Genomic DNA, 14871 nt, shown 5'->3' with positions numbered 1-14871 from the left:
GGGGGCAAATTACTAAAATGACCTTATATGTAATTAAAATTTTTTTTAAGGGGGGCAATTGCCCCCCCTGAACTACACTTGCTTCCGCCACTGGCAATAAGGTAAGTTCATGCTCGACTTGGACCAGACTGAAGTGTATGGGGAAAGAGACGAGAGGATTATAGCATCGGTTTCCTAGTTGCTGGCCAATCCGGATCTCTTTTACATGGAAAATTATGATGTGCGGAGTTCGAACGTAGTTGATCTTCCGGATTACTAACATAATAAGCTCTGCCTATACATATTTACTATATACTATGTATTCATAAATATAGAATAAATAAACAACAAATAATTAGTTGCCTATCTACAAATACAGCAGAGTATAAACAAAGCCTAATCAGTGCGTCCATCCTCTACGTTCGGACTCGAACTCCGGACAGAATAATTTCCCCATTTACATGACCGACGTAGGGCGGACTCGGAATTGTCACAGCTTACCGGTCGCTTCGTAGCGCGCGGCGGTTGTTGGCCGGTTCTACGGCTCTGAGAAGGGATCTTTCCGGTAAGGATATCCGCAAGACTGTGCCTGACCAAGGTTTGTATCAGAATTTAGGAGGCCTTGTCGAGAGATTGATCGGAGACGGCTCCGTGACGTGATGCTGGCAAGTGGTTACTCATCGCTTCTTGCACTTTTGTAATTGGCGTGTAACTGGCTGAGTGGTGAGCTTCTTGCTCTTTTTTTTTTTTTTTTTTTCTCTCTCATGAAGCACTCCCGAGTTGAGGATTTCTTGCTTTATTTTTTAGGGCTTGAGCATTAGGGGCTGTTTGGCAACAAGCGGGATTTAATTTTAGTAGGATTTAGTAAATTCTAAATCTAAATTTAGTAAATCTGAAATGTGTTAAATCCTGAAAACTGTTTGGTATGTCAAATGTTAAACCTGTTAAAATTCTGAGAAATTGTTTGGTACATATTTCAAGATTTATAATAGTTAGAGATTTAAATGTGAAGAAAATAATTATAAATTTAAACATAAATGTATAATTAAAAATAAAAATTAATGTGTTATGAATTTAATAATATATTATGTACAAAGTACTTATTAACTATTAATTAATTAATTATATACATAATAATATATATATATATATATATTAAGTTATATTAATTAAGCTAATTATATTAATATTAATTACTAATTATACAATTAAGTTAAATCTAGATAATTAATTTATGCACTAACTATACAATTAGTTATTTTATTAATTTACTTAATTATTAATAATTTAAATTATATTAATTAAGTTAATCAATAATAACGTAAGTCGTCTCGGTTTGCCTTTCATCCACTCTTTTCTCCTGCTCGGCTTCGTTGCTTTGCAGGAGGTGTATAGATTGCACGCGTCGCTTCTTCGGCTCCTTCCTGGCTATTCGACTTCGCTCCTTCTACGACTTTCCCTCCTGTCCGATCGGAATTTACGACATTTTGATCGGAAGCAAGAACAGGAGCTCGCTAGCTGTGAAGGTAACTTTCTCCCTTTCGCGCGCTTATTCGGCTAAATCCCGTTAAATCCACCGAACCGAGGGATTAGTAAATCCGGGATTTAAGCCGTAAATCCCTAAATTCGGGATTGAAATCCTGGGATTTAACGCGCGCACAAAAACCGTTTGGCTGGATTTAGCGTAAATCCGACTTAAATCGCAACATAAATCCGATACCAAACAGCCCCTGAGTATTAGGGTTCCTTGTTCTGCCCAGATAATATATACATTTTACCTAATTTCTTGAGTTATATTCTATTAGATTTCCTGAAAAGAAAAAAAAAATGAAGGATGGATCAGATAATGGATCGGGTCCTCCACCTATAAAGGTTTAATTTCTATCCGTTTAAATGTATGATGTCCTTTAAATGTTATTGATATTTGATCATCTTTATAAGTTATCATGTTTGTCTTGCATATTTCTGCAGTTGAAATTTGCGCCTAAGATTCCTGTTCGAAAATCACCAAAACCGGCTGTTGTTAAAACGTACTTTCTTGTGTTGGAAGTAAAACTTATCTTGGTATTTTCGTTAATTTTGTTTGTTGAATGTTAAATTTTCTTGTAAATATCTTTGGCAGAGATTTGTCAGCGAGGACGGATGACATTGTTGATCGAGAACTGTTAGCGAAGTTGAGCGGTGCTAAGGTAATTTCCTTTTTCCTGAACATTAGCCTTATATGTTTTTTCTTCTGCACATTTGACTGACAGGACTACTGGATTTGCAGTCACAAGATAATGGGAGGAGATTTAAGAGTGATAAAAAAGGTTAAAATTTTCTTTTTCAATTTTTTTTTTTCAAATCTACTTTGATTTAACATTATGTTGTGTATTTTACTTTTGATTTTATTTTATCTTATGTATTAAGGGGCAGTTTTGTTGCATATGCAACTAAAATACATGTTTATTAAGAATGCAATTATGCAAAGCAATATAATGGAAGTATTTTGTGGTTGAAAAGTTTCTCACAAATTTAAGAAAAGTTTTATAAGATGGTGGTGAGATTTGCAACGCTTTGTTTATTTATTTATTTTTTAATTTTGATTTGCAATGCTTTATGGCATAAAATGTTGGCTAGTAAAAAAGAAGCTTAAAATTAAGTTAAGTGTTGCAGAGATCATGGTTTAAAATTGCGCAATATGAGGCTCACCTTAGCGCAATTTCAGTAAAAAACGCCTCGAGTTTTTTTTATGAGGCTTGCGCCTCAACTTGGTTGAGGCCCGCCTCGCCTCACTAGCATGAGGCTTACGCCTCACGCTATATATATTAAAACTTACATAAATCTTGAAGTAAATGCCCGATATTAGACTCTATAAGAGAGGAGGAAGGGGAGAGAGCAGCTCATTATAATGATGATTCAAATGAATATCCCCTTAGTGATGACAGTGCTGATGACTTATGAGTTCTTATGTGATATGTCATTGCTATTTATTTTTGGAAATTGGAATCATATGTTAATGAAAAGAATACTGGGATTTGGGAAAGATAGAATTTTGAGTTGAACTATATTTCATGTTGTCTTATTATTGGGATATTTTGATTTCACTTCATATCTTATGTTTTATATTATTCACTCATTAACATATAAAAAATTTATCATTTTATGTTTACGCAATCTTTTGATTTTGAGGCTTATGCCTCAAAACGCCTTGAAGCTTACGCCTCGTCTCACAAATGAAAAACGCCTCAATACCCGAATACGCAATTTTAAACATTGGCAGAGATGAGGATGCTCAGGTGGATGTGTGGCTTTACACTTAAAAACAGAATGCAAAATAATTATATACATGTAAATGTTGGAATAGCTATAGCGGCAGATAAGATTAGAGAGAGTTACCATTGATGGATTGGTCACATAAAATGTATGTCTTCCGATAATCCTAATAGGAGAGTAGATGCATTAGATCCGGCTTATTTTGAGAAAGGTAGAGGTAAATCTAAAAAGACTTAGTTAGAAACTATTAGAAATTATATTTTTTTTTATTAAGATTTGAGAATTTGGCTCTTAAATAGACACAATGAAGAAAAAATATCCATGTAACCAACCCTATGTACTGGGATAAAGGCTTATTGTTGTTGTGTTGTGCGGTTGAATGTAAAATAAATTCAAGTATGTTCTTTTCCTGCTTGGTTGATGTTAAAATTTAAATTCTTATACTTCTAAAAATGTTATTGTAAATTATTCTTGTAAGCTAATATCAACAGACCATCAATTTAACATTTACTATTTATTTGTTTCATTTAATGACAATATTTAGCGCTGTAGCGGCGCCCGGGTGCAATGTTAAATAGGCAAGGGTTCCCACATCAAGAACGGATGTGGGCAAAGAAGCTAGTCCATGAAACTAAAATTAGGATAGGAACTTGGAATATAGGTTCCCTTACAGAAAAATTAATGTAATTAATAGATATTATGATTCATAGGAAGTTAAATATTTTGTGCATTCAGGAAACTAAATGGGTTGGAGAGAATGCTAAGGAAATTGATAGTTTAGGATTTAAACTTTGGTATTCGGGTAGGAGTCGTACTAGAAATTGTGTAGGTGTTATTATAGATAAGAGTTTAAAGGATAATGTTATAAAAATTAATAGGATTTGAGATAGAATTATAGCTTTAAAGATTGTTGTTGATGATTGTTAATATTATAAGTGCTTATACTCCTCAAGTAGGTTTGGATATGAGTTCTAAATTAAATTTTTGGAATAACTTAGAAGAATTAATACAAAAGATACCTCTTGAAGAAAGAGTTTTTATTGGAGGAGATTTAAATGAACATGTTGGTAGAGAGGTAGATGATTTTAAAAGCATTCATGGTGGCCATGGAAACAATTCAAGTTGGATGGTTGAAGTGGAGGAATGCATCGGGCTTGTTATGTGATAGAAATGTACCCCTCAAACTTAAGAGGAAATTCTATAAGATGGTAGTGAGGCCTGCAATGCTTTATGGTGCCGAATGTTGGCCATTAAAAGAGAATCATAATACTAAGTTAAGTGTGATTGAGATGAGGATGCTCAGGTGGATGAGTGGCTTTACCCTTAGAGATAGGATACAAAATGAGCATATACGTGAAAAGGTTGGAGTAGCTCCAGTAGAAGATAAGATTAGAGAGAGTCGCCTTAGATGGTTTGGTCACATAAAACGGCGTCCTTCCGATGACCCAGTTAGGAGAGTAGAGGTATTAGATTTGACTTATGTTAAGAAAGGTAGGGGTAGACCTTAAAAGACTTGGTTAGAAAATATTAGGAATGACCTTTCTTTATTAGATTTAAATGAGAATTTGACTTTTAATAGGACACAATGGAGAAAAAGGATTATGCAGCCGACCCCATGTAGTGGGATAAAGGCTTGATGTTGTTATTGTTGTATTTAATGACAATATCGTTGTTAAATAGATCAATTTTAATGATTTTATTTAATCCATAGTTTAAAATTATGCAATCAGATATTGAAATATTTTATATTATTGAGGCAAGGCCTAACCTCAATACATTTTAAAGCATAAGCCTCAAAATAAAATCATTAAATTAATTTAAAATATGATAAGTAAAATATTTAAGAGTCACCATTGTTTAAAATTGCGCAATATGAGGCTCGCCTTAGCGCAATTCATGTGAAAAATGCCTTGAGGCTTACGCCTCTAGCTTTTTTATGAGGCTTGCTCCTCAACTTGGCTGAGGCCCGCCTTGAGGCACGCCTCACCCTATTTTTATATTTTTTTTGTTAAAACTAACATAAATCACGCCTTCATGCACATTCGAGTGCGACAACTTCCTCTTGATTTCCTCTACCTCCAGTTCGCGGCCTTCGCCACAGACAACATCGTCGTATCCGTAACTGTCAATCACTTGAAAGATGCAAACCACTGACAATCAACATCGTCGCTCCACTTTGTAAATCCACCCATACGCGTCTTCTCCTTCGAATATGGGCATCTTCAACTTCCTTACCTTTTAATACCCCCCATTGCCTCGGATTCTTCCATAGTTTCCCCTTTCCCAAGTGCTAGGTGCACCCCAAATTTTCCGATCTTCTCTTGCCCTGCCATAGCCCAAAGCCCCTTCAAAGTCCCCTATTCTCCCTTCAAATTCAGCACCCCAACGGCCGTAAAACCCCTCCTGGTGTTCCCAATCAGCCCTTCCTTGCTCCGCTCCCCCATATCCATACTTTTCCCCATGTCGATCTCCTCTTTCCTCCCTATGGAAAGGCTCCACATAGGGTCTTCTTCTTCCCCCTCCACGATTTCAACCTCTTCTTCCTCCTTTCGGATTTCAGAATTGGTGTTTCTCGCTTCGGGGCCCTTCGCTTCGGATGCCGCCGTTTGTGCTTGAAGTTCCAACATTCTTTTCATCATGTCCTTGAGATCGGCCACCTACCCCTCCATGGAAGAAATTCTTTCCTCCACGGTTTCTTTGATGTGATTCATCTCTCCTTCGAGTTTCTTCTCCAAAGCATCAATTTTCTTGGCCGCCATTATGATCCTGAGTTTGTAGATTCACAAAATCTGGATTTTGGAGTCAAAAAACAGCAACTTCTTCTTTTTCTGGTCAAAAAACTGCTGCTTGAATTTGCCGACAACAGCCCTACACCGGCCCCAAGACTCGCTCTGATATCAATTTGATAGGAAATACTTGAGTTCGCAAGCAACCCTATGGGAATACTTGAGTTCACAAGCAAACCTATTATTAATTGGAGACAAAACAACGAGAAATAAGCCAAAATCTGGGCGAAATCAACCCCAAAATAATAGATTGCAATAAGGGAAACAAAGAAAAAACAATACGAAAACAAGATACAAGTGATCCTCAATTCGAGAGGAGGATCGTCTCTCCCAAATCTCTAGACAAGAGAGTCTCGAGCCCAAAACACCCAAGAAACTCCAAGAAGAAAACAATACTTACATGCTCTTCCCTTCCCTTTACCTCTCCTATTTAAAGACTTTTCCACCTCCTCAAATCTTTCCTAAAAATAATTTTTAAATAAATTCAATTCATGTGGCCACCCCTAGGCTGTAATTTAATTTGGGTAAGAAAGGAGGCGAAATTGCTTCCTTTTGTATACAAGTGCCGGCCCAGGAGGAGCCGGCTGAGGCGGTTCAGAAGGAACCGCCTCAAGAGGCGGTTCTAAAGGAACCGTCGTATCATATAAATAATCCTAAGAACATATGACATAATGTAATATAACTATTTAAAAATAAAGGCGGTAAATTGTAATTCAGCATTTGACTAGTCACCCAAAGGAAATTATAGAATGCGAAAAATTTAATATAACTTTTTTCCTTGACTTTATTATCATAATGTTAGAATGGTCCAACCGGTCCGACGGGATCGGCATACGCGAACACAGAGGCGGATTTCTCTGCCTTTTGTAGGCACCAAACGCACGCATGACATAGTATGCTGTTTTAGGAAGTTTTTTTGAGGGAGTTTGGAGGGAAATTTGAATGAAGGGATTGTTTAGAATTTCCTTTTGATTTGTATGCATTAAATAATTTGTTTTCCTAGGGTTAGTGCATCTGGAATTTGGCTGAAATTTGAGATCTCCTAGATTTAGGTTTTCTTTTGGGCTCTAGCGGCGTCTAGAGATTAGGAGAGCTCGATCCTCCTCTCGAATAGAGGATCAATTGTTTCTTGGTATTTTTCGCTTCCTTTTCATCAAATAATACAAATTATCTACTATTTTCGTGGTTTTGTATGAATTTTTGTGGAGAAATCTCATTGTTTTTCGAAGATTGATAGGAAAAACTTGAGATCTACAAGTGTTTCCTATCAAATTGATATTAGAGCATGCCAATCGAAGGGGAACCAATGGCCGGAAGGAAAGTGAAAGTTTTGGAGAGAGAACTTTGGCAACTCAAAGCAAATTTTGAGGAAAAAATTGTTGATTTTCATAATCAAATTGCATCCGTCAATGAAAGGATGGAGGAAAATTTCGCCGTGTTGGAAGACATGTTGAGAAAATTGTTTGAAGCCAAAACCAAACTGGTGACATCGTAAGCAAAGGAAACTACCGGCAACCATGGAAGAGATGAGAACCCTAACACATTTAGAGGAAGGGAAAATCTAGAAGTGGAGTTCTTGAAGAGAGAATACGGAATTCCTCCTGTAGAACCACTTTCTAGGGAGAAGATGAGCATTGGCTACGTAAGAAGGGGTGCAACATTTGTAAGGAGAGGGGATGATTTCAATCACCGAGATGCTGATTTTGAAAGAAAAAGAGGAGATTTTGATGAAAGGTTTGGGTATGATCGCCGGGGGAAGATCGTGATAATTGGGGAGCACCTCACCTCCTCTTCGAGGAATGGGGGGTTATGGAGGATTGAAGGGAAACGAGTGTGACATGAGGGTGAGGAAACTGAAGATGCCAATCTTTGAGGGGGAGGATGTGCACGGGTGGATCTACAAGGTAGAAAGATATTTCGTCGTCAATGGGTTGATAGAGGAGGAGAGACTGATAACGGAGGGCCTATGTTTGGAAGGGAAGGCTTTATCTTGGTATCAGTGGAGGAACATGCGACGACCCATACAGAGTTAGAGAGAGTTTAAGGATTGTTTGGTAGAACGTTTCCGAACTGGCAGGGGAAGAGACTTCTATGAGCAGTTCTTCGCCTTGACACAGGATGGTTCAGTGACAGAGTACCGGGAGAGATTTGAATACCTTGTTAGCCGATTGGATTACCTTCCTGAGACAGTGCTAGAGAGAAATTTCATGAAAGGACTGACACCATAGATCCAGGCAGCGGTTAGAGTAATGAGGCCTCATGACTTGGGAGAGGCTATGGAACTAACTCAGTTGGTGGAGGATCAGAGGCACTTGGAGAGAGAAATTGGAGGCAGTAGCTTAGTAGGCTCGTATAGGATGACCACCACCTTTTTGAAACCCAAGGAGCCAACACCGGGTACTCTTAGGGAAACTTTGAATGAGAAGCCAACACCGGGTACTCTTAGGGAAACTTTGAATGAGAAGACTATCGGAGGAAGATCTGGGACAACTTCAAGAAGCTTACAAAGACTGAATTACAGGAGAAGAGGGCGAAGGGGTTCTATTTGAGATGTGACGAGATGTATACGCCAGGGCACAGGCGTAAGGATCGAACTCTTCAACTTCTTACTGTTTGTGATGAAGAAGGAATGGAAGAGGGGGTCGTCTTTCCATCTTGCGGACAAGGTGGACTTTGGGAGGGGAGTATTGTTAAACCAATCCATTGGACCGGTCTAGCCGGTCCGACGGGACCGACATATGCGAACATAGAGGCGGATTTCTCTGCCTCTTGTCGGCATCGAACACACGCACGACGTGCGTAGGTTGTTTTTAGGAAGGTTTTTTGAGGGAGTTAGGAGGGAAATTTGAATGTAGGGGTTGTTTAGAGATTTCCTTTTGATTTGTAAGCATTAAATTGTTTGTTTTCCTAGGGTTAGGGCATTTGGAATTGGGTTGAAGTTTGAGATCTTCTAGATTTAGGTTTTCCTTTGGGCTCTAGCGGCGTCTAGGGATTCGGAGAGATCGTTGATCCTCTCGAATAGAGGATCAATTGTATCTTGGTATTTTATGCTTCCTTTTCATCAAATAATACAAATTATCTTCTGTTTTCGTGGTTTTGTGTGGATTTTGTGGGGAAATCTCGCTTTTTTCTGAAGATTGATAGGAAAAACTTGAGATCTACAGTGTTTCCTATCACATAACTATGATTCCTAATATCACGCAAAAAATACTTCACAATGTTAAATTCAAATATCGCCAAACGTACTTTAGGTTCGTCTGTCATATTTAAAAGTGAACGAATAAGTGAAACAAAAACCTGTCTGAGGCTACCTGAGCAAAGGATGAAATTACTTGCTGTACTTCAAATATAATAACGTTGGAATCAGAAGCATCTATGATCGGTAGCTTGCTTCTTTATTAAAACATGAAACCTAATTTAATAGTATACGTCACTTACAGATTAACCACAACAACAAAAAATAAAAAATAAAAAAAAATAAAAAAATAACAGATTAACTACAACAAGTATACATCATATGGTAAAATTATTCTTCTAAAAATAATCCATGATAAAAAAGAAAAAGAGATATTTCATTCATCAATTAAATCCAAACAATAGCAAAAAGTAGAGCATTTAAGATGTAAATATTTCATTTTGTGTTGACCGATTCCATTTATGAGTCACATTTAATATTCTCAAAGTTTAAAATATAAATAGAAAGTAAGTTTGGATTTTTTTAATTAATTTTTATAATAGCAAGATAAGTTAAACCAATTTCTTCAATTTGGTTATAATTTGTACGCGCGTGTGTGTGCATATATATATATATAAGTTGTATCGCTTTTAAGAGAGCCACATTGGGGTTGAATTCACCTCGAAAAAAGAGAAAACTTACATTTTGGTTTGAACTTCAATTGAAGTTCATGCTTTGAGTAATATTGCCACCCATAGCTTTATATTTTTCTTTCAGTTTATCCAAAACCTTGGAATTTTTTACATAAAGCACTTGATTGGATGGTTGATTTTAGTTCATGTAAAAACCTTACTATTAAAGAGCTAGCTTTATGCTACCAAAAAAATATAAGGAGATCTACCATACCCATTTCTTGCTTACCCAAAAAGAGAAGTCAGCTACTTTCTTACCCTACTAGATGCCATAGGTGTAGTTACTAGTTCAAGAGTACTCAGGATTACCCTTTTTATTGAATCCTAACACATTAAAGGCAATGCGCCCACTCACATAATTTATATGATTTTCTATGTAACCATAATATACAATCCAATTGATAACATTGGTTGATATTAAGTCATCTTGGAGACTCTTCTTAAGAATTTCGAAGTCCCTCTTTATGAAAATGAAGTAGGTGATTGAGAATTATGGCTGAATTTCCCCATGCTTTTGCAACTAGTTCATTGGATATATAGAGAGGCCTATGTGAACCCCTTCTTTTTCTACTAAAACTATGAGGTGTCAACAATGCTTCCAACAATCCTTGGAGTAGCTCTTGCTTTGATTGTTGGTCAATAAAAAAAATTATAACCCAATTTTACTTTCTTTTACCTTGGGCAAGTTCTTTGCGTAGAATTAGCTAGATTTCACTTTTTTTTTTTTTTTGCTATTTTTTACTAGCTCGTGAGGGACTATATTATTTGACTACTTGGTTGAAAAGTCAATGATCTTGATTATTATAAGCTATTAATTCAAGGAAAAAAACTTCTTTTATTCCTTGTTAAACCTTTGTCACAATGAATGTTTTTGTCCGCAACCTAGACAATTCATTTTAGAGTTTCAACAACTTAAGAGGTGATATCTAACAACTTTCGAGGATCTCCTACCACAAAATGAAAGGATTTGATAGACTTGTACATCTTTTTGGAGGAAAAATTATCATACTCCTATAGTTATTGAGGGCTTGTAGAAAGAAATGTTGTGTATGGACAACCAGCATAAGTTATGGATTGCCCTTAATAGGAGAATGAAGCTCCGAATTATACATCTTAATGGGTCAAGAACTATGAGATCACCCCTCTCAATTATGGGTTGATCACCCCCTAGTTATATATCTTAATTAAATATCTTCATTCTAACTTTTTTTTTCCAATATGCAAAGGTTTGTTTATTGCTATAAGGGTGATTTGTCTATAAGAATTTGATAGCTGAAAACACCAAAGTATGTGAGAAAACTTATATCAATTTAATTTGAACATGAAATGAATCCAAATTCTCCATCTTTAATTTAAATGGAAGATTTGTACTCAATGTAAGATCCCTAAGAAATGCCTCTATGAAGGGAGAAGATTAGAAGCCGAGGGCTTAATCTCGGTTTTCAAGGGAAATGTTTTGATCTTCATGCCAAAAAAACTTGTACTCATGAAGCTATTATTTGCTTATTGGATTTGTTATCAATGTTTGATTCTCTTTCTTTTCTAGGACACCTTCGACTAGTATCTATTTCATATTGATGATATTTTTAACAGGGATGATTCCACATCCTAATATTCTACATTCTAAATTGGGATTTCTTATCCATCACAGATTCAAGCAAGCAAAGTCCAATTTCTGAAAATGATGCAATCGGTGATTAAGAGCTCTATCTATTTCCTCCAATTCCCATGGGAGCTCAAATATATCATTGATGTTTAAGTCTGTAGTTACACACCAACTCAATAGTCATCATCTTTTTTGGCTCTAGCCAATTTCATGGGATTTTATTTTATTTTTGTTTTAGTAATAGAATACCTTTTTGTTATGGACGTTTCCTTGACTTGCCAGTTGTCCATTTTTTATTTTTTCTAAACAAGTCGGCTGCCAAACATGTTGAATTCAAGTTATTATTTTTTGCCAATCTATGAAATTAGAGGCTGCAAATTGTTGTTCGCAATGTTAATAGTCCTTCTAAAAAGAACGTTATATGGCTTACTAGTATCTTAATTTTTTTTTTTAGTTTTACGTTTGGAGAACTTACCATGCATAAGTATATACAAAATCTTCGAAAAAACCAATGTATCGATTACAGTTGTCGTTATAACAAATATGTATGATGAGTCGAACTAGGATTCCTATTTAAAGACATTTGTGAACGAAAGGAAGTAAAATAAATGATAAAGATATTGAATTTTTTAGGTGATCAGAATTAGTAAACAATGTGATTGACCGTCTTACTTAGTCAACTAACAAAGTAGAGGGGATTATTAATTAAGGCATATTTGCGTTTCTATTGTGAGTACTGACATTATGCTTGATGGGTGTCTGTATTAAAGCAATTGTTTGTGTTGATTCATGAACAAAATTGTTAATGCACTCTGATTAGGAAAGTTTCTACCAGAGGACCTTTCCCAACTCGGAGAAATTATTCTGTGCGGAGTCCGGACGGAAAAGAACCGTCTGGATGTGAGTGTACACAATATTTGTACACACTGTGTATAAAAAAAAATTAAACTATGTATAAAATTATACTCAGTGTACACACTGTGTACACTCACATCCAGACTCCGCACGAAATAATTTCTCCCCAACTTGAGAGGGATCTACGCTTACCCTGCAGCTCCTAGGACCAGTTACCAGCTGTCTACTATTCTTCCCTGTAGCAGTTTTTGTAGACTGAAAAGTTTATTTTCTGGTAGTTCATCTTTCATCTTGTATCTCCCAATTAGATTTTCACTAAATGTTAATTTACCATATTGCCCTTGAGTTTTCAGCCTAAGCAAGCTTCCCGTGAGTCTATATTGTTGTTTGAATTCTTCACCTGGTAATAATGTGTCATACTTCCTCAGAAGGGTCCTTACTAATCACATGTCCAGAAATAGGTTGTATTAAAGGACTTATGAAGCTCAGTGCAACCATTTCTGGACGGATGGCAACCCTTTGTATCTGTCGAAGTTTTTCAGTGTTGCTTGATTCCTTTCCTGTGGCAGCAGCTCGCTCAGGGCTCCATTTGCTTTTTTACAGTTCTTTGTTTTGCTGTAGTTCCAATTGTTCCATCTATCAGTTGAAAAGATGATTTTATATATGAATTAAATGGCATCTTGAAAGCAATGTTGAATTCCCAAAAAGTAAATTCAATATTCAATAAAAAAATGACTATTCCAATTAATTAGATTAAAAATTTATAAATTCCTTTATAAGATTGAGAGGCTGACCTGAAGATTCTTCATGACACTCCTTTTTAATCCTATTCTTCAATAAAGCTGTGCATTTTCGTTGTTCTTTTTTTATCTTTTCAGCTGTCCAGGATGAAGTCACATTTGGATACGGAAACTCGTCTACACAAGCTAGTTCATTTGTGACTCCTACAGCAGGAACCCAAAGTGAAGGTCATATTCTTCCTCTTGATACCTCACTCTGATGCTTCTCTATAGTATTTTTTTTTCTTTTCCTAATATCATTTTCCTTGCCCTTTCCAATTATAAATAGATGATCCTGGTCTTGTTTCCCAACCCAGGGAGTATGCTGAACCATGGGTGAGTAATTTAGCAAATAAATCCTATCTTAAAATTTGTTTTTATCTTTCCCTAACTTGCATATACTTTCTGCTTATATTGTCCTTTTTAGGATTACGCACGCTCTCATTATCCAACGACCCTTCCTTTGAGGAGGCCTTACTCGGGAGACCCAGGTTTCATTCTATTTCCGTTTTCCTTAAAGCAAACCAATTTTGAAATGGATTTCTTCAATCTGTTACTGTCTTCTTGTCTATAGAAGTTCTTGATAGATTGGAGTTCGGCGAGGGAGGCTCGGCGCACTTGCCCATAGATGAGGATAAAATTAATGCAGCACAGAAGTTGGGGTTAATGGTTTGTTTCTGCCACCATAGAACATTTGAACCAATCCACCATTGCCATCTTCTTTACTCTCTGGTTTGATTCTCTGCTAGGAAACCGGCGACGAACCAAAGATGATCTTTCTCCAGCTTCCCTTCGATCTTCCATCGGCGAAACCACCTGATGAAGAAAAAGGGCCAGGCAACAAGGCAGCTGATGAGTCTAGCACGGCTTGCAAGTTGAAAGATCCTCCTGGTGGTTTCATGGGGAAGTTGCTGGTTTACAGAAGCGGCAAAGTTACAATGAAGATGGGAGAAGTTGTCTTTGATGTGAGTTGTAAGAATGCTCGTCACTTTCTCGCATTTAGAACTTTTGAGTTAACATGAAAAATATCTTACAGGTTTCTCCAGGGATAGATACAACATTTGTAGAAGAGCTTGTGGCGGTTAATGCGAAAGAAAGGCATTACTGTGTTCTTGGGGAGCTTAACAAGCATGCAGTTGTAACTCCAGATATAGATGCATTGTTAGATGATTCAGATTCTGATGCTTGATGATTGTTCAAAACAAAAATAGCTTGTCATTTTGTCTTGTTCCTAAACTGTACAAAATATCGGGTTTTAGGATTCTGGATTTGTTCTACTGGAAGTATGAGGTATTGCTCTACACCTTTTTTTTGGTTGGTACTCAAATTATAATAGAGATCATATAAAAATTACTATATTCCAATTTAATTTTCTTGTATTAGTTTAAAATAATATTTCAAGTGCTAGTATTTGCTCTACATATGTCTTCTTTTTTATTTTTTTATTTTCAACCATTTTAATTTTTTTATTTTTTTGATAAGATGTTTTAACTATTGGAAAAATTATTCTGCGCTGAGACCGGACAACGAGAATCATCCGGATTTGCTTCCCTTTTGTTGCGCTTTTGCAAATATTTAATAAAGGGGCAATAAATATGCAATTATGAATGCACTTTTGTTGTCATTTTACTGAGTATTTGCAAAACCACAGTAAAATGACAGCAAATATTCAATTAGTAGAATATTTGTTGCATTTTAGTTATTATTTTTACTGCGTTTTTGCAAATAATCAACAAAAGATAGC

General features: G+C 36.2%; 1 protein-coding gene across 1 annotated transcript; it reads left to right on the top strand.

Moving 5' to 3' along the window:
* The first annotated feature begins 1315 nt into the window (after positions 1-1315).
* LOC110101122 lies at positions 1316-14496 on the top strand. The gene is made up of 11 exons (XM_020828907.2): positions 1316-1505; positions 1785-1851; positions 1951-2009; positions 2102-2168; positions 2249-2288; positions 13227-13316; positions 13417-13463; positions 13555-13618; positions 13702-13796; positions 13877-14092; positions 14164-14496. The coding sequence occupies exons 2-11, from the start codon at positions 1807-1809 to the stop codon at positions 14314-14316; spliced, it is 876 nt and encodes a 291-aa protein (XP_020684566.1). The 5' UTR covers positions 1316-1505; positions 1785-1806; the 3' UTR covers positions 14317-14496.
* The last annotated feature ends 375 nt before the right edge of the window (positions 14497-14871 follow it).

The sequence above is a fragment of the Dendrobium catenatum genome, unplaced genomic scaffold, assembly GCF_001605985.2.
Source record: "Dendrobium catenatum unplaced genomic scaffold, ASM160598v2 fragScaff_scaffold_1553, whole genome shotgun sequence".
NCBI classification, from domain to species: Eukaryota; Viridiplantae; Streptophyta; class Magnoliopsida; order Asparagales; family Orchidaceae; genus Dendrobium; species Dendrobium catenatum.
Note: the sequence above shows the minus strand (reverse complement) of the source record. Positions and strands in the feature narration are given on the sequence as shown.